At 53.9% G+C, this 19,011-nt stretch overlaps 3 protein-coding genes and 1 pseudogene across 5 annotated transcripts in view; 3 read left to right on the forward strand and 1 right to left on the reverse strand.

Annotated features, from left to right (window-relative positions):
• The first annotated feature begins 58 nt into the window (after positions 1 to 58).
• On the forward strand, positions 59 to 3,161 carry LOC138429202 (hemoglobin subunit alpha-1). The gene is made up of 3 exons (XM_069570448.1): positions 59 to 2,526; positions 2,628 to 2,832; positions 2,937 to 3,161. Exons 1-3 carry the CDS (start codon positions 2,432 to 2,434, stop codon positions 3,063 to 3,065), a joined length of 429 nt encoding a protein of 142 aa, XP_069426549.1. The 5' UTR covers positions 59 to 2,431; the 3' UTR covers positions 3,066 to 3,161.
• A 984-nt stretch (positions 3,162 to 4,145) lies between these two features.
• On the forward strand, positions 4,146 to 6,042 carry HBQ1 (hemoglobin subunit theta 1). Its single transcript, XM_069570449.1, has 3 exons — positions 4,146 to 5,416; positions 5,555 to 5,759; positions 5,859 to 6,042. The coding sequence occupies exons 1-3, from the start codon at positions 5,322 to 5,324 to the stop codon at positions 5,985 to 5,987; spliced, it is 429 nt and encodes a 142-aa protein (XP_069426550.1). The 5' UTR covers positions 4,146 to 5,321; the 3' UTR covers positions 5,988 to 6,042.
• Positions 6,043 to 7,281: 1,239 nt separating this feature from the next.
• On the forward strand, positions 7,282 to 9,215 carry LOC138929821 (small nuclear ribonucleoprotein E-like; annotated as a pseudogene).
• A 4,607-nt stretch (positions 9,216 to 13,822) lies between these two features.
• Positions 13,823 to 19,011, reverse strand: part of LUC7L (LUC7 like) — a 32,669-nt gene continuing 27,480 nt past the window's right edge. For all 3 annotated transcript variants that reach the window (XM_069570442.1, XM_069570445.1, XM_069570444.1), the window contains 4 exons: positions 18,886 to 18,974; positions 15,310 to 15,339; positions 14,782 to 14,949; positions 13,823 to 14,166 (listed from right to left, as the gene is read on the reverse strand). In XM_069570442.1, the coding sequence (XP_069426543.1) occupies positions 14,025 to 14,166; positions 14,782 to 14,949; positions 15,310 to 15,339; positions 18,886 to 18,974 (429 nt within the window). In that variant the 3' untranslated portion in view covers positions 13,823 to 14,024. The remainder of the gene's footprint in view (positions 14,167 to 14,781; positions 14,950 to 15,309; positions 15,340 to 18,885; positions 18,975 to 19,011) is intronic.

Genomic DNA, 19,011 nt, shown 5'->3' on the forward strand with positions numbered 1-19,011 from the left:
CCAGGCACCCAGTGCTGAGTCCCAGGAACTCTCTGGGGCCTTGCGGGGGAGGGGCAGTCAGTGAGAAGAGGGGCTCGCTTCCGCCTTCAGCAGGCTCCTCCCTCCCTTGTCCCTGGAGTCAGCGAAACTCACCGTGCCCCCAGCCCTGCTCACCGTGCCCCCAGCCCTGCGTTCCCTGGCCTCTAAGCCCCCTCCCCACATCCGAGCTCCTGGTGCTCTTGGCAGTTCTGCCTTGGTCCTGTGAGCAATCTTCAGAAAGGCCCCTGGACTCCACACTGGAACCTCGAACACCCCACCCACCCTGTAGCCCTTAAGGACCCAATCAGCCCCTCCAGCCCAGCCCTGCACCCCCACCCCTCCACCCTCATCTTCAGGGCAACTCCTCGTTGGATAAAAGGTGAGGAGGGTGGCGGGGCCACTGATGATTAGGTTCTTTTGGGGCAAGGACCTCTGAACAGCTGCGGAGTTACTTCCCCTCTAACCTTCAGTTCAGTTCAGTCGCTCGGTAGTGTCTGACTCTTTGCAACCCCATGAATCGCAGCACGCCAGGCCTCCCTGTTCATCACCATCTCCCGGAGTTCACTCAGACTCACGTCCATTGAGTCCGTGATGCCATCCAGCCATCTCATCCTTGGTCGTCCCCTTCTCCTCCTGCCCCCAATCCCTCCCAGCATCAGACTCTTTTCCAGTGAGTCAACTCTTCGCATGAGGTGGCCAAAGTACTGGAGTTTCAGCTTTAGCATCATTCCTTCCAAAGAAATCCCAGGGTTGATCTCCTTCAGAATGGACTGGTTGGATCTCCTTGCAGTCCAAGGAACTCTCAAGAGTCTTCTCCAACACCACAGTTCAAAAGTATCAGTTCTTCGGCGCTCAGCCTTCTTCACAGTCCAACTCTCACATCCATACATGACCACAGGAAAAACCATAGCCTTGACTAGACGGACCTTACTCTTCCACTATCCCGCGGCCCCATTCACTTTTATTTAAATGTAGAAAATAAATGAAAAGTTAAAATCCACCTACGTTTTCACAAGGGACTTCCCCAGCAGCTCAGTGGTTTAAAAAAAAAAAATCTGCCTGCAAAGCAGGAGATGCAGGTTCCATCCGTGGGTTGAGAAGATCCCCTGGAGGGAAATGGCAACCCACTCCAGTATTCTTGCAGGAAAATCCCATGGACAGAGGGCCCTAGTGGGCTACAGTTCATGGGGTCGCAAAAGAGTCGGACATGACTGAGCGACTAAACAACAATGTTTTCGCAAGTGCACCTTTTTTATGTTATTCAAAAGAGTGAGAGAGTCCCTCCATCCTGTCTCCCCAACCCCCACAGAAACCGCTGAGGTTCAAAGTCTGGGACTGAGCCCACTGGCTCCTATTCTGTGCTGAGGGGATGCAGTTATGTCTATAACTGTACTTTTTTTCCCCAAAAAATAGCCTTCTGCCTTACACATTTTTTCCTTCAACTTGTTCTTCTCCCTGATCTGTTTCTCCTCTACCTATTTTCTGGCCAATTCATTCAGTTCTGTCTCACTTATTTCGATATTCCTGTTAATTTTCCGGTAAAATCCTTTGTCAACTGTTCTCATAAGTCATTTCTCTTTTCCTTATGTCTATGCTGGAGGTCTTCCCATATTATGAATGTAAGACTTCTGCTGAGAAACGTTCAAGTCTTGCCTTGAAACGGCCGGGCTGCAGGAACCAGCACCTGGGAGAAGAGACCTGAACCCGGACTTGAACTCCTTGCAAATTCTGTAACCCGCTCTCAGTATCTGTTCCTTCCAAGACTGCCACTCAGTTGCACCCAAAAACTCTCTGCGGAAAGAAAGGAATCTGGAAGCGCCAAGGCTGAAGAGGAACAGGAGGGTTGGACGGGGGTGGGGAGGAATTCGCTGATTACATGCGAACGGTGAGCCAAGTGTGTTGCGTCCGGCTGCCTCTGGCATGGACTAGGCGCACTCAGTCGCCCGTTCCTTCACTGATACTGCCCAAGTTTAAAATGCCCAGAGTGTGCCAAGCCTAGGTCCGGGGTGGGTAGCACGGGCTGACTTACTCCCTTCCGTTCTCAAGACAGCTGGGGAACTCCTGCAGGATGCAGGAGCGGGCATCTACCCAGCTCCACAATCCCGCCCCTGCCACCTGGCGCGAGGCTACCACGTCCGGGGAAGGTGGACGCAGCGGGCGGGAAGCAGACGGTGGAAGCAAGAACCCCCGGTCAGAGTCCAGGTCTGGGTGGGTGAGGGAAGCACCCATCGCCCGGCCGGGCGCAGGTCGGACTCCGCGCGCCCCCTGCGGTCCTGGTCCGGCCGCGCATGCCGCGTGCCAGCCAATGAGCGCAGCGCGGGCGGGCGTGCTCCTGGCGCCGGGCGCATAAAGGCTCGCGCACTCGCAGCCCCGCACGCTTCTGGTCCCGACCCAGACTCAGAGAGAACCCACCATGGTGCTGTCTGCCGCCGACAAGTCCAATGTCAAGGCCGCCTGGGGCAAGGTTGGCGGCAACGCTGGAGCTTATGGCGCAGAGGCTCTGGAGAGGTGAGCACCGCACCCGCCCCGAGGGGACCGGGCCGCTCGCCGGGCGCGTCCTTGTCCCGGGCCGCTCGGCCTGAGCCCGGCTTTCCCGCCTCTTCACCCAGGATGTTCCTGAGCTTCCCCACCACCAAGACCTACTTCCCCCACTTCGACCTGAGCCACGGCTCCGCCCAGGTCAAGGGCCACGGCGAGAAGGTGGCCGCCGCGCTGACCAAAGCGGTGGGCCACCTGGACGACCTGCCCGGTACCCTGTCTGATCTGAGTGACCTGCACGCCCACAAGCTGCGTGTGGACCCGGTCAACTTCAAGGTGAGCTCGCGGGCCGGGCCGGGACAGACCTGGGCTAGCGGGGCGGAGAATGCGGCGGCGCCCCCACCCAGCCCCCGCCCCACTGACGTCCCCTCTCTCGGCAGCTTCTGAGCCACACCCTGCTGGTGACCCTGGCCTGCCACCACCCCAATGATTTCACCCCCGCGGTCCACGCCTCCCTGGACAAGTTCTTGGCCAACGTGAGCACCGTGCTGACCTCCAAATACCGTTAAGCTGGAGCCTCGGCGACCCCTACCCTGGCCTGGAGCGCCCTTGCGCTCTGCGCACTCTCACCTCCTGATCTTTGAATAAAGTCTGAGTGGGCTGCAGTGTCTGTCTGTAGCCTCGGGTCTCTGTCCGCGAACCGGCCCAGGTTCTCATTGCCTCAGACCAAGGAGCTCTCAGGCAGAGAGAGAGAAGGGGAAAACTGGATGGAGGGGTGGGGGTGGCAGCCTGCCCCACTGCCACTACCTGGGATTCTCTGGGCAGCCCTCACCCTCAGCCTGGAGTGATTTCTGAGTATCTTGGCCCTTCCCTGAATTCATCCCAGAGCCTTGCATGTTCATCACGGAGTTTTTTGTGCAAATGATCAATTTGTTGGTGGACCTCAAGCCAGGACTCGGAGCTCTCCCGGGGCTGCTCCCAGAGCTGGGTGGTGCTGAGAACACAGAGGCCCTCTGGGTGCCTCCCTCCCCACCAAGTGCCTAGAGGAAGCTAGGGGTGCATAGTGCCCTTATAGAGCCAGGCCAGGTCCTGGAGGCACCTCTGTCACCTGGTACACACACCCCCTCAGGACACCCACTGGGCCATTGAGGGTCTGAAGGCCTGATTTGGGGGGCCCAGCTCAGGATCCTGAGGCCTGCCCTGCCCTGCACTGCCCTGAGGCCCACTGACTCCCCCTGGCGCTGCTGTGGAGAGGAGAGCCAGGGGCAGGGCGCCTACACTCAGAGGTGCTTTCTTCCTGTGGAGAATGCCCCTAGCGCCTGCGGCTTGAGGTGTCCAGTCCTGGCAGTGGTCCAGCCCCAAGCTTTCAGCTTGGGAAGCAGTGTCCTTTCTTCCCTGGGCCCAAGAGTCTCTGTCAGAAAATGGATGGCAAGTTTCCTGCCTCAATGTGCTCTGCTTTTAGCATATGAGCTCAGTAAGAGGCAGTCTTCCTTATTTTATTATTAGGCAAAATGAGAGCCTGGACTAAAAGTGGAAACAACCCAAATGTCCATCGAGAGATGAGAGGACAAACAAAATGTGGTCTAAACAGACAATTGCATGTTACCCAGCCATAACAAGCAATGAAGTGCAAATACAAAAGACCGTGTGCTGCATGGCTCTATTCACATGAAATGTCCAGAATAGGCAAATTCACAGAGGCCAAGAGCAGACTGGTGATGTCCAGGGGCTGGAGGGCAGGCGTTATGGACTGACTGCTGATGGGGACAGCGTTTCTCTTTGGGATTACGAAAAAGTTCTGGAATTAGATAGTGGTGATGGTCACACAGTGAATATGATTAAATCGCTGGATTGTACACTTGAAAATGGCTAAGACAGTAAATTTTATGTTATGCAAATTTCAATGCATTTTTTTAAAGGATGTATAGTGATGCCTGGCACAGAATGAGTGCTACATGGGTATGAGCTATTATGTGGGGGATCTATCCTGTACTGTGCTAGGTCGCTTCAGTTGCATCCAACTCTGCGATCCTATGGACCACAGCCCTCCAGACTCCTCTGTCCATGGGATTCTCCTGACAAAATACTGGAGTGGGTTGCCGTGCCTGCCTTCAGGGGATCATCCTGACCCAGCGATCGAACCCTTGTGTTCCCAACACTCATGTCTCTTAAGTCTCCTGCGTTGGCAGGTGGATTCTTTACCATTAGCGCCAACTAGATTTCTATTTGGGATAAGAAAGTTCTGGAATTAGTGGTGATGGTAACACATAGTGTGAATGTAGTTAAAGACACTGAATTGTACACCTCAAATGGCTAAGACAGTAAATTTTATGTGAATTTCAATGCATTTTTTAAAAAGGATGTATGGTGATGCCTGGCACAGAATGAGTGCTTTATAGGTATTGGCTATTATTTGTAGGATCTATCCTAGCCACTCTGAATGCTCATTGTCCTGAAAAGGGCATCTGCTATGAACCAGGAACAACCTTGGGAAGAAGAAACTGTTACTTTCCTTATATACCATAAATGAGAAAACAGACTGACGTTCAATGCCAAACTCCATGCTAAAATTCAGGGCCACCTAATATTGACACATACTAAATATTAGTTTCCAAAAATAGGGATTTCAGGGTCCAGGGCGATTGGGAAGGCCCCAGGTCAGAGCTGACGCTCCGTGGAGATTTCCTAGACCCCTCCCGGCCAGATTCTGCGACCAGAGGCCCGGCGCCCCCCGGAGGCCAAGGGGGCAGCAGGCCGAGAGGCGCAGGCGCAGGCGCATCCCGGGCTTCACCGAGAGGCCGAGAGCGCGGCAGGCTGTCTCCACGATGGTGCTGGCGCCGGCGGACCGCGCTGCAGTGCTCGCGTTGTGGCGGAAGCTCGGGACCAACGTCGGCATCTACACGACGGAGGCCCTGGAGAGGTGCGCACGGCCCCGGCGCATCAGGGCTCACCTGTCTTCAGCGGGCTCGGGGGATGCGTCCCCCGCCGTCCGGTTCCGGAGCCCTTCCTCCCGAGGCCCCGCCATCAGGACGCGCCTCACTCGCCGTTCCTCCCGCAGGACCTTCGTGGCCTTCCCTTCCTCCAAGACCTACTTCCTTCACCTAAACTTGAGCCCCGGCTCCGCCCAGGTCAGAGCCCACGGCCAGAAGGTGGCCAACGCGCTGGTCCTGGCCGTGAACCACCTGGACGACCTGCCGTGCACCCTGTCGTACCTTCGCGAGCTGCACACGCACAAGCTGCGCGTGGACCCGGTCTTTTTCAAGGTGAGCTCGCGGGTGGGGCCGACGCCCGTCGCCAGGGGAGGGGGCTCCCCCCAGGTAAGGGGTGGTGCACCGCGTGGGGACCACTCTGTATGTCTGCAGCTGCTGTGCCACTGCCTGCTGGTGACCCTCGCCCGGCACTACCCCGGAGACTTCAGCCCCAACATGCACGCTTCACTGGTCAGGTTTCTGAACCACGTGATCTCGGCGCTGGCCCCCAGCAGTGGCTAAATTGGGAGGGTGGTCGCTGGGGGCTCCAGTGTTTGAGTAAAGTCCGCAGACAGAGTCCCAGCTGTGCCCGTGTTCTTTTCTAGGGGCCTGACGAGGGTGGGGTGGCGGTGTGAGTGGGGGTGGGACGTCCTCCCAAGGGGAGGCGGTAAGTCTGGACAAGGGGTCCCCACTCACACGTGGTAAGCCGCGACTCACCATGCCTTTGAGCGTGGCCACTTGGAGGTGTCGGCTGGGGCTCTGGCCGCTCGGGACCGGGCGTCGCGGGCCCCAGGGGCCCCGCCCGGATCGTCTTCCCGGCTGCCGCCTTCAGACACCTCATATGCACCTAGTTAGTACCGCCGGGCACAGCTTGCGAGGAAATTAGGGACGGGCGCCCCTGCTGGGGTGGAGCGGGACTGCGCCTCCTGAACGCCCAGGGCACTTTAAGCAACCGGGAAGCTTGGGGTCAAAGGTGCCTTTGCCAGACTCTGGACCTGGTCGGAGGAGATGGCGCCTGCAGCGCACCCTGCCCCGATTCCACACAGCAGACAGAACTCAGAGCGTCTTCCTTTAAAATTTTTTTCTCATAGAATCAATCACGGTCATCGCAGAAACTTCAGGAAAGGACTCCCAACTGCCCATGCCTTCCCGTGGGTTCCGGCCATACATTGCTTAACAGCATGAATTTTTCCTTCTTCACAATTTCACATACAGGATTCGTTCTTATGTATATCTCAGCAACCTCAGCACGTTTTTTTTCTTTCCCTATTAACTCTATAATTTACTTTTTCACTTAAAGGAAGCGCTTGAGGTCTTTGGTGCATTAATTCCTCTTGGGCACTGAGGCCACTATTCAAACAAGAGTCACTGTGAACACGAGTGCTGCGGTACTAGGACAGTCCATCGGGTTCCAGAGAGGACCACCAAGTGACCAGGGACACCGGTCACACCAGAGGGGTGACTCACACCCCAGTGGGGAGGGGCGGTGGCACATTTGGAGAGATTTCTCATAAGAATATATTCAGTTTCACATTGACATGATCAGAGGAAATTTAAAACACAGAGATGGCAGCAGCTCCCCCTAGGCAGGGCCAGAGAGGCAGAGAAGACAGGTACTTGATCTAATCCCAGGAAAGGTATGATTTTTCACTTATGTTTTCTACTTTCACAACTAATTTGCAAAAAACCTTGCCCTCAGTATTTGTAGCTAAAAATCTATGCACTAACATTGTCATGCCCTTGGGGGATTTGTTCAGAAGTGTAATTTCTGGCTTTTTGAGAATATTGCCACAATTGCTTTTCTGAGTTTCGCCAGATGAGAGCCTGCACCGTCGGCAGCCTCACTTGCTCGCAGCTAGAGGAGTGCCACCCACTTTCCAGGGTAGCGTTCTTCCTCAGGTTGACCCAGATTTGGCCTATTTCCCTTCTGGTATTTCCTGGGGGGACTCTTTCCTCCAAATAATCCCAGCCCCTCTTCAGGTCTCTGGGCCTAACCATGCTCCATGGCTCTGCCTGTTCTGAGCTGCCGTTTCTGATCTACACCCTCATTTATGACAATTAGGAATGCTGAATAAGACCCTTTTCACCCTCTAACAGCAAGTGGATTCGGAATCTTCAGACCAGATAACCAAGTGAAGGTGAGAACTCAGATGTCACAGCACCTAAACCACCTGGGTTCTGAGCTTATTTGCCACAATGAGCAATCGAACTGAAATTCTTTTTCCTTATGGGCTCACAGTTTAAAGGGCCAGTAAAAGGTGATATACCCAAAAGGTGACTTTCCCATAAACCTGGGGCCCTAAAGACATCCCACTGGGTTATCCTTTCTCCAAATACAGGGACTGGCAAAAAGAAAAAACAGAAACCAAAAAAAAAAAAAAAAACCTTTTCAGCAGAAAAGAAAAAAATGCTTCCCTAATAAATTGAAATCACATGCTGATACACAAACAAATCCCCCCTGCCCACCCCCCACCCGCTGAGAAAAAAGTACTTCACAGGCCACAAGGTGCCAGGGCTGACACACTCACCAGGCACACAGGTCAAGGCGCCTGCATGAAAGCCAGCAGGCACTGCAGATGCCACATTCAGTGCAACTGGGTTTGAAAGATCTGCAGGGAACCACAGAATATAAAGGCACAGAGGAGGACTTACCTGGTGGGCCAGTGGTTAGTCTGCCTGCAACTAAACTTGAGTGCCCTAACTGAGCCCATGTGCAGCGAAGAGACTTTAGAAAGGTAGAAATAGGCCTTCTCAGAGTGTGGAGCAGTGTGGTGCTCGTGAGCTTCCAGCATGGCGCTCGGGGCCAGCGCCAGAGGGTGCAGAAGGTGCTGGTGCAGCGCATCGATCTCATCTTCAGACGCTTGCAGAACAGATCGCAGACTCGGGCGTGCGGCTTCACGAACAAGTGAGTATGCAGAGACAGGGCTGCACCGTTGGTTTTGATGAGTACATGAACCTCGTATTAGATGATGCAGAAGAGATTCATTCTAAAACAAAGTCAAGAAAACAACTGGGCCGGATCATGCTAAAAGGAGAAAATATTACTCTGCTCCAAAGGGTCTCCAACTAGAAGTGACAGATGAAGTGAGAAATTGTTTGACATTCTAAAACAGTGTCAAGAAAACAACTGGGTCAGATCATGCTAAAAGGAGATAATACTACTCTGCTCCAAAGTGTCTCCAACTAGAAGTGACGAAGTGAGAAACTGTTTGGCGATACCGTTGGTTTTTAGGTGTCCTTTGTTAGAGATGTAGTTCTAAAACATGTATTCACATTGTTCTGCTCACCCTTATGTTATTACCAGATGACAATAAACGCCATGGGACTCTTAAACAATGGAGGAATTCCCTGGTGGCCCAGTGGCTCGGACTCCACACTTCCGCGGCCCAGGGCACAGGCTCAGCTCCTGGTCAGGGAGCTAGCTTCACTTGCTCTGTGGTGCATGGGTTGGTCAGTCAAGTTCATTCTGGTTTAACTTTCTGGCCAACCCAATACTGACTATGTGACTTAAATGACTCAAAGGATAAAGATCAGACGAGGCTTAAAGATGAAGCGTGCAAATACAGTAATAAGAATTATCAATGGATCTAGAGACTAAAGTGGACCCTGCAACGCTCCCTGCTGGTGTTCTCATGTGGTCACCTCCCCTTGTGTGGCTGTTTTGTTGCTGTTTTTAAATTTTATTGGCATATAGTCAATTTACAATGTTGCATTAGTTTCTGCTATATAACAAAGTGAGTCAGTTATACAGACATGTAATAGTTTGCATTTGTTAACCCCAAATTCCCCATCCATCCCTCACCGAAGCTTTTTTTGAAATGGTAAAATACAGGGCTTCCCTGTTGTTCACTGGTAATCTGCCTGCAATGTAGCCAACCCAGGTCGATCTCTGGGTTGGGAAGATCCCCTGGAGAAGGGCATGGCAAACCATTCCAGTATTCTTTCAGAGAACTCCATGGACAGATGCCTGATGGGTTACAGCCCATGGGGTCACAAAGCTGGTCAGACATGACTGAGTGATTAACACTAACTCATGCAAAATATAGGTAACAAACACCAGTTCAACCCCTGTGAAGAGTATGACTCAGCGGCATTCACTTCCTTCACAACAGTGTGCCATTCACCACCTCTACGCAGCTCCAGAACTTCCTCACAGCCCCAAAGGAAGCCCCGTGTCCATTACCAGGCATCCCCCTCCACACCTCTCCCCGCCCAGCCCCATGGCTTTACTGATCTTGGCCTTTCCATGTAAATGTACACAGCTTGTGGTCTCTCGTGTCCAGCATGTTGCTCAGCACAACATTCTCAAGGCTTATTGGTGCTGGACCTGCGTCTCATTCTGATGCCCTGATGCTCAGGAGCTGTGGGACAATTAACGCGTGCTGTCTGTGGGGATTTTCAAGGAGAGCAGAGCTCTCTGGAAGGACTGTAGGGCAGATGAGGGCTCCGAGGAGCTGGCGATGTACCTCCGGGCCTGGGTCTGCAGTGTTTTGTGCTCTCTTCTGCTCAGAGGTGGGCCCTGGCCTGGGGCTGAAAGGCCTGGATTCCAAGGTGGCTGGACTTGGGCAGGTGTTCCAAAGGGGACAGGAGCAGCCCCAGAAGGCCCAGGACAATGTAATACTGCCCTGTAACATATCATGCTATTGTTGTTCAGTTGCCCAGTCGCTTCCAACTCTTTGTGACCCCATGGACTGCAGCACGCCAGGCCTTCTTGTCCCTAACCATTTCCGAAAATTTGCCCAAGTTCATGACCATTCTATCAGTGATACCATCCATTCATCCCATCCTCTGATGTATCACACTAAACACCATTCTGTACTGCATACTTGAAGTTGCTGAGTAGTGCTTAAAACTTATCATAGGAAAAACTTCATTTTGAAAAATATATATATATCAAGTCATTAGCATGTACACGTAAAACTAAAATAACATTTGTCAATTTAACCTCAATAAAAATTTAAAAGAGAAGGTGGCCAGGATCCAGGTGGGGGAAGTCCCCTTGGCCAGCAGTTGGTAGCTTCTCTCTTGAACCATGAGGACAGTACCACCTCCTCGGGAGGGCAGCCCTGAGCCCATAGCCACCAGCAATGAAGTCAGGCAGGCAGGCTGGGGGTGGCACAGGGGAGGGCAGGGAAGGGGGAGAGCAGATGCAAGAGGGTGGCACTCCCCAGCACTGTGGGGGCTCAGGACATGCAGGGACTCCCAGGCTTCCCTCACGGGCTCCCAGGTGCCCCCGGGTGGGAGCGGAGGGCCGCCTCAGGCCAGGGTTCACTGGCACCTGGGGGCAGACCTCATGTTGACCCCTATCACATGCGACCCTGTGCTGGGGATGTGGGTGAAGGTCACCTGAGGGCCTGGCTTAGGGCTCGTGCAGTGGACAGAGAGCAAGCAGCTCACCGCGCCGCGATCGGGCCCAGGATGGCTTGGCCCTCTTCCCCTCGGTCCAAACAAGTGTCACCATCGCATGTGCCAATGACGAGAGCTGGGAGACCTACTCTAAGCTGTCCCAAAGATGCCACTGAGGGCTTGCGGTCCAGCTCTCAGGGTGCTTCGGACCACCAGCGGCAGCAGCCTGGGTAAACAGCTACATTTTCAGTACTCGTACAGGCTAGAGTCAGGGGGGTGGATGAACCCTGTCGAACCACACTCAGAAGTAACTGACGTTGATCACAAGTCGCGTTCTGCGATTCCAGAGACAGACAGCAGACCAGTGGCTGTCGAAGGCTGGGGCCGAGGGGCATGCCTGCTGGTGGGTGCGGGGCTGGGGGTGACGAGAGTGCCCCGATGCCACAGTGATAAACAAGACACCGCGAGCACACTGAAAACCACTAAACCGCACACTTTGAAACGGCTGAAATGTTGAATTTTATGAGATAAGTTTATCTCCATCAAAATACAAACCTGCAAAAAAAGAAATCTACATTCTTGGATCCCCACCCCAGATCCACAGGAAGCCTAGAGGGGCTCACACCACCTGCTACGACAAGGCCTCCAGGTGACAAGGATGAAGTCCCAGCACCGCTCAGCTCAGCCCCCAGAGCAGGACCACCCTGTTCAAGGCAGGGGACCCTTCCGAGGCACAGCCTCTTCCCCACACGAACAAACCACGGCTGGACACCGGCCCCAGCCCTAGAATCAATCCCTCCTGGCTCCCAGGCCAGCCGAGCGCACGCACCTACTGCACAGCCATCACCCTGGGAAGACGGCCCTGTGTCCGCGGGCTGCAGCGAGGGTCTGAACCCCCGTGAAGGCCATGGAGTTCCACAGAGCAGGGCCAACACCACCCCTCCAGCCCTCAGGTCCCCAGACTGCAGACCTGGGCCTTGCTAGAGAGCCCCCAAGAGAGGGGCAGAAACCAAAGCATCCCTGGACAGACTGGGGCCTCTCTGCCACAACCCACACCCCCGCTCCGCAGCGGAAGAGTGCGGCTGGGGGAATCCCCGAGAACTCGAGGACTAGAGGGGCCAAGGGCAGCACACAGCCCTGCGACTGACCGCAGGCCCCTGGAGATCTGCACCTATGGGCTCGGCCAACCCAACTCTCACCCAGGACTGCCATCACGGCCCGCTCCCGGCATCCCCACCCATTCCTGCTAAGCCGGCGCTTCCCCACAGCAGCGCTCTAACGAGGAGGCGAGGGCGCAGGTGAGTGGTGCCACCCCTGGAGCCGCGCTCACCCAGGCTGGGCTGTGGCCTCCAGAGCAGCCCGCTGCACGCCTGCCCAGTGGAGTGGAGCCAGCTGAGGAGCCGAGGCCCAGGGGGTGCAGGGAACCAGGCAGCCCCTGCAGTCAGGAGCCTAAGGGCACACCCGGGGCAGGCAGGTGCCTCTGGACTGACGAGCAAGCACCCAGCTGCGGGGGAGCAGAAGCTGCCCCCCAGGTATCCTGTCCCCAGCCCGCCTGCTTCCTCGCTGGGACCTCCAGGCCCCTCTAAGGTCAGGGATGCCATCTGCCCTCTGCCTCTTCAAAACCAGCCTCCAGGGATGGTAGCAGATAGACTGCCACGCAACCGCGCGGCAGAAATGAAAGGAAGTGTGCCGTCCCCACGCAAATAGAGCAGACCCCCAAACACCCCCTCGGGAGGTTAAGAAGGGAGACGTGAGGAGCTGGGCAGCCTTGGCCCTGGCTGCCCACTCAGTCCAGACCCCGCTGTAACGAGCCGGGTCTCAGGGTGGAGTCAGGAAGCACAGCCTGCTTCTCTGCCTGCCCCGCCACAACAACCTCTGCCCTCCCACGGCTTTCCGCCAACTCCTATCTACTTCCCACAAAGACGGCATGTCCCCTGCTCCCCAGCAGGTACCCACCCGGGCTCTCAGTGGTTACTCTGGCCCAGCCTGGCTGCAGGCCAGGGCAATACCCCTGGGCGGAGGGACATGCTGATGCCGCACCTCTTTTCCATGGACACAGCTGGCTGGGGAAGACCCTGCCATAGGGCAGCAGAGCAGCCCACTACCCACATCCCTCCAGAGAGAAACAAACCACAGTGAGGAGCATGGAAGAGGACCACCGACCACGCCCTGAGGCTGGCAGCCACACGACCCAGACCCAGTGTCCATGTGCTCGGCACAGGGTGTGGGTGTGTGTTTCACAACATGGCCATCAGAAGCTGCCTCCAAAAATGAAACCACACATTCCCCTGATGAACTTTCCTGATGGCTCAGACGGTAAAGAATCTGCCTGCCAATGCATGAGACCTAAGAGACACAGGTTCGATCCCTGGGTCGGGAAGATCCCCTGGAGAAGGGAATGGCAATCCATTCCAGTAGGTTGCCTGGAGAATCCCAAGGACAGAGGAGCCTGGCCACTACAGTCCATAGGGTTACAAAGAATCAGACATGACTGAGCACGGACAGTCATCCTCCCTCTGAAAAGTGAAAAAATGAAAGAGCTCCCAGTTGTATCGTCAGAATAGCTCACTTTAGTCTCAAGATACAAGCAGAAGGGCTGAGGGAGACTGGATAATACCACCAGCCCTGCCAAGGGTGAGGAGAGCCACGACTGACCCCAAAGGTAACGTGCCCTCCTCTGAGGACCTCGTGGCCGTCATGTCGACCTTTCTGTGGGTCTTTGCTCGGAGTAACTCCGAGACAGGGAACTGCAGCTTATCTGAGCTCCAGCACTGGGCGGAGGCTGCCGACCACAAACCAGACAGGCAGTCCTCCAAAGAAATGGGGGAAGAGAACAGCTTGGACCTCAGAAGAACACACGGGGCAGGGAGAGCATAAGGCAGAGGGGAGCCTGAGGATGAGTCACATTTCTGGGCTGCGTGCAGGTGACCCGGGCGTGCCCCCCACCCTGTGGAAGGCATGGTAAGTCCAGCGCAGCCAGGACAGCAGAGAACGCACGGCGGCCGCCGGGAGGCAGTCTGTCAGGTTGTTTATTCCCACTCGACATAACCCAGAACACAGGAGCAACTCTGTACACCTCTAGAAACTTACAGCTAGCTCCAAAACAATAGAAATGTTAAACTACAAAAGATGAGCTGTATTCCGCAAATAGAAAGGGTAACGTGAGGCCGTGTCAAACGCGGATCGGACTATTTACAGCGCCTGGGCGTGGGCTCAGATCTCGCCGGCCTCCTTCTCCTCTGACCTCCGCGATGCAGCCTTCCCGTTGGCGCTCTCAAGCCTCCAGTCGGTGGCCCCCCGCTCACTCCGCCCGCGCTCCCAGGACTCCTCCCTGGAAGTCCGCTCTCGGGAGAACCTGGGGAAAGGGAACCAGAGGCTCATCGAGGGCTGGCCCTCCCTCCTGGGTGCTCCCCAGGCACGGACACTGTGGACCCTCCACGCGAGGGAAGGGAAGACCCGCACAGCGAGGAGGGCCAAGCAGGAGCCGCACAGGGAGGGCCGGGCAGCTAACACAGAGTGGCGTTTTCAGAGGGCTCTAGTAACAGGGACAGCTTTCCCTAAAATGCAAACAGTGCAAAGGAAGATGCAGCACGAGCTGATCCATCATGTAAAAGCACAATGGAGGAAAAGCATTACCAAAGCGAGAGGTGGTCATCTCAGAACATGGCCATCAGTAGTGTCTTTTTTTAAATCACAACCTGGGTGAGCAGCCTATCAGGGCTGTGTGCACCACAGTGGCAGTGCGTGTGTAGCCCAAGCACAGCCTCGCCTACACGGGACACCTCTGCAGCTCTCAACTGTCCAGCCCTGAAGCCCCCTGCTGCCCCCAGCAGGTGGACTCCCAGAGCCCTGGGCCCCGTCAGGACCCTCAAGGCCTCAACGCTCAGTCCCTGGGTGACAGCCCCCAGGGCTTGGCGCACAGAGCAGGGCTCCACTCCTGCTGCAAATACTGAAGGAGCAGAGTAGTTACTTGTATTTCGAGCTCCGGTCCCTGGATGCCCGGCGATGGCCACGGCTGTGGCTCCGGGAGCGACTTCGGTGGCGCCGGTGTCTGTCCCGGGACCGGGAGCGGGACGACTTCCGCCGCTCTCTAGAAGTAGACCTCGACCGCCTGCGACGTCGGTCCCGGGAGCGCGACCTGCAACAGAGGCTGTGCTGACACCTTACTGCTGTATCTGCTCTCTCCTCCCAGACTTGTAACCCGGTTCACAATCGTCCCCTCAACGCCACCCTGGTCACAAATAACTGGCCAGACTCGCCCCACCAATGCTTCCGGAAACACGCCAGGAACTTTCTGATCATCCTTCTCACTGACAGTGAACGCCCACCCCACACTGCACTGCGCCCCAACCAGGGCTCTCTTTCTAACCCATGCCCTGTGCCCTTTGTGACCAGCCCTGACCCCAGACAACAAATGCCAAGTTATAAAGGCTAAGTATCAAGAAAAAAGCACATGGAAAAGGACATCTTACTGAGAATATATCAATGGAAAACCTACCTCCTGCGATCTCTTGTTCTTGATCCAGACCTAAAATGGAAAAAAAGATGAGCAATTTCCCAAAAACAGCCCAATTCCTTATAGCTGAGGGGAGGTGCCCCATGTCCACATGGTGACGAGGGTCAACTTCCCACAGGACCTGCTTTGAGGCCCGCCCAGGGGCCACCACCTGTTGGAGGGACAAGGAAGAGACCAGCACCCAGGGGTCCATGCTGCACTGAGCTGAACCAGTGGTTCTGCAAACTTCACAGCGGACACCAACCCAGCTACACAGACAGTCACGGTGCAGGGCTGGGCAGGACGCCCAAGCTCCAAACACAGGCTCACTTTCCTGGGAGTGCTGCAGGAGCTCCCGGAAAACAGTACACAACCAGCAATGGAAGAAATGCACTTGAGGGACCTTCCCTGGTGGTCCAGTGGTTGAGAATCCACCCTGCAATGCAGGGGACATGAGTTCAATCCCTGGTCAGGGAACTAAGATCTCACATGCCATGGGGAAACTAAGACCGCATGCCACAACTACTGAGTCTACGTGCTCTGGAGCCCATGTGCCTGATACAAAGATTCCACATAAGAGGAAGACCCTCAGTTCAGTTCAGTCGCTCTGTCATGTCCAACTCCTTGCGACCCCATGAACTGCAGCACGCCAGGTCTCCCTGTCCATCACCGACTCCCGGAGTCCACCCAAACCCATGTCCATCGAGTCGGTGATGCCATCCAACCATCTCATCCTCTGTCATCCTGTTCTCCTGCCCCCAATCTCTCCCAGCATCAGAGTCTTTTCCAGTGAGCAACTCTTCGCATCAGGTGGCCAAAGTATTCGAGTTTCAGCTTCAACATCAGTCCTTCCAATGAACACCCAGGACTGATTTCCTTTAGGATAGACTGGTTGGATCTCCTTGCAGTCCAAGGGACTCTCAAGAGTCTTCTCCAACACCACAGTACAAAGGCATCAATTCTTCGGCGCTCAGCTTTCTTTATAGTCCAACTTTCACATCCATACATGACCACTGGAAAAACCACAGCCTTGACTAGACGGACCTTTGTTAGCAAATTAATTAATGTCTCTGCTTTTTAATATGCTATCTAGGTTGGTCATAACTTTCCTTCCAAGGAGTAAGCGTCTTTTAATTTCACGGCTGCAATCACCATCTGCAGTGATTTTGGAGCCCAGAAAAATAAAGTCAGCCATTGTTTCCCCATCTATTTGCCATGAAGTGATGGGACTGGATGCCATGATCTTCGTTTTCTGAATGTTGAGCTTTAAGCCAACTTTTTCACTCTCCTCTTTCACTTTCATCAAGAGGCTCTTTAGTTCTTCACTTTCTGCCATAAGGATGGTGTCATCTGCATATCTGAGGTTATTGATAATTCTCCCGGCAATCTTGATTCCAGCTTGTGCTTCCTCCAGCCCAGCATTTCTCACGATGTACTCTGCATCTAAGTTAAATAAGCAGGGTGACAATATACAGCCATGACGTACTCTTTTCCCTATTTGGAACCAGTCTGTTGTTCGCTACGTGCCTCAATTAAGATCCGATGCAGCCAAATAAATATTAAAAAAAAAAACAAAACACTTGACAACAAGAATGCACTTTTTATATCCTGTTCTAAGCAGCAATTTTCAACCTGTGAAGGAGGAAGTGACAAAAGATGCTGCTCACACACCATGTGGCCAGAGGGCGATTTGATAAAAACTCCAGGAAAATAATTTCCTTAACACCTACCAGTATTTATATATTAAATTCCTCTCTCCCAGGAATTCTAAGGAACTTTATATATACTCATATACATACAAAGATGATCGCGCTAGCACTCATTCAAAAACAGTTTTATAATAAATCACCAAAAATTAAAATTAAAAAGCAAAGTTAACAAAAGCAAAAGCCAACATTCCAAAAGTCCAAAAGTCCAACAAAAGTCCAAAAGTCCCATTTGGACTACATCAGACTAAAAGCTTCTGCACAATGAAGGCAACCATCAGCGAAATGAAACAGCAACTGAATGGGAGAAAATGTCTACAGATCAAGTAACTGATAAGAGGCATTTACCCAAAATATGGAAAGAACTCACAACTCTAAATGGAAGGAAAAAAAAAGAAGATTAAAAAAATGGGCAGAGGACCTGAACAAATATTTTGCTAAAGAAGACATACAAAGACCAATAGGGACATGAAAAATTGCTCCACAACTTTATCCATCAGGGAAATACAAATCAAACCACAATGGGCTGTCACCTCACATCTGGCGGAGTGCTATCACCAAATGACAAGAAACACAGGTGCTGGTGAGGATGTGGAGAAAAGAAAGCCTTGCTGCTGGGAATGTAAACTGGTGCAGCCATTATGAAAAACAGGATAGAGGGGTCTCAAAAATTAATGGAACTGTAATATGATCCAGCAATTCCAATTCTGGATATTCACTTGATGGAAGTTAAATCACTATTTTGAAGATACTTACAACTCCGTGGTCCCTGCAACGTTATTTACAATAGTTCAGACACAGGAAAATCTCAGTGTCCACTGACAGATGGACTGATACAGACGGTGTAGCTGTATATATACCATGGGATGCTATTCATTCTCCCATTGGCAGCAGCACAGATGGACCCTGACAGCACTACGCCAAGTAAAATAAGCCAGACGGGGAAAGATAAATGCTGCATGAGTCCAGTTACATGCGGAATAGAAAAGAACCAAACTCACAGAGACAACAGACTGGTGGTTGTTAGAGGTAGGAAAACGAGGGTGGGCAAAGGCGGGACGACAGGTGATGCCAACGACACAGATGGCGCTGCGCAGCCAAGAGCACGCCAGCTGCAGGGACCAAGCACCCGCGCACAACGCCACCCGCGCAGGCGGCCACCCATGTGAAAAGACCCTCATGTCTGCGCTTGATATTTTTATACTGTTCCAGTCTCTTTATAATCAACATGCGACATAATTAAAATAATGAAAAACAAAAAAGTTAGCAAGTCATTCACACAGGAATCCCTCCAGGCGTCTGTGTGCCCAATATAGAGCCTGGCTACTCTGGGCTCCAGACACTGCCCCGAACTCTGACCAGACCCACCACCACTACCTGGCTGCTCTCAGGCATCCCAGCCCTAACACGGCCAGAACCACCTCCTCTCCCAAAATTCCACTCCCAGGCTCCCCTCCTCTGTCACCATCAGCGGCCACTCCAGGCCACCTCCACTCCTGCTCTGCACAGCTCACATCATCTGCTAGCAGATGCCATCAGCTCTGCCCCCAGAGCACACAGCTCGCCCCTGCCCCCTCTTGGGCCTGGACCCTCCTAGCCACTCATGTTCTCCTCGCTCCCACCCGACCACCCTCAGCCCTTGGCCCACGTGAGCCTGTCCCTGGTGGATCCCACCATAGGGCCTGCTCCGGGCAGGAATCTTTTTACTTCTTTTCATGGCCACCAGGTACCTGGCAGACCTCAAGTGTCACAGGCAACAGCAAGGCTGCCAAGTACATGGGGTGTCCTCAGGATAGGGGGTGTCGTCGGGATAGGTGGGGTGTCCTCGGGATAGGTGGGGTGTCCTCGGGATGGGGGCTGTCCTTGGGCTCACCTTCTGCTCAGCCGCTCCTCCCGCTCTCTCTCCTCTCGCCTCCTCAGCCGATCCTGATTTCTCTTCTCCTGTTTCTCAGCCACGGTTTTCTAAATAAAACGGAAAACTGGGAAGATGAGAGAGGCA

Source organism: Ovis canadensis, chromosome 24, assembly GCF_042477335.2.
Source record: "Ovis canadensis isolate MfBH-ARS-UI-01 breed Bighorn chromosome 24, ARS-UI_OviCan_v2, whole genome shotgun sequence".
Lineage (NCBI taxonomy): Eukaryota > Metazoa > Chordata > Mammalia > Artiodactyla > Bovidae > Ovis > Ovis canadensis.

Coding starts and splice junctions, on each gene's coding strand:
- LOC138429202 (XM_069570448.1), top strand. CDS start 2,432: ATGGTGCTGTCTGCCGCCGACAAGTCCAATGTCAAGGCCGCCTGGGGC. Junction 2,527..2,627: donor GGCGCAGAGGCTCTGGAGAG/GTGAGCACCGCA, acceptor CTCTTCACCCAG/GATGTTCCTGAGCTTCCCCA. Junction 2,833..2,936: donor TGGACCCGGTCAACTTCAAG/GTGAGCTCGCGG, acceptor CTCTCTCGGCAG/CTTCTGAGCCACACCCTGCT.
- HBQ1 (XM_069570449.1), top strand. CDS start 5,322: ATGGTGCTGGCGCCGGCGGACCGCGCTGCAGTGCTCGCGTTGTGGCGG. Junction 5,417..5,554: donor ACGACGGAGGCCCTGGAGAG/GTGCGCACGGCC, acceptor TTCCTCCCGCAG/GACCTTCGTGGCCTTCCCTT. Junction 5,760..5,858: donor TGGACCCGGTCTTTTTCAAG/GTGAGCTCGCGG, acceptor GTATGTCTGCAG/CTGCTGTGCCACTGCCTGCT.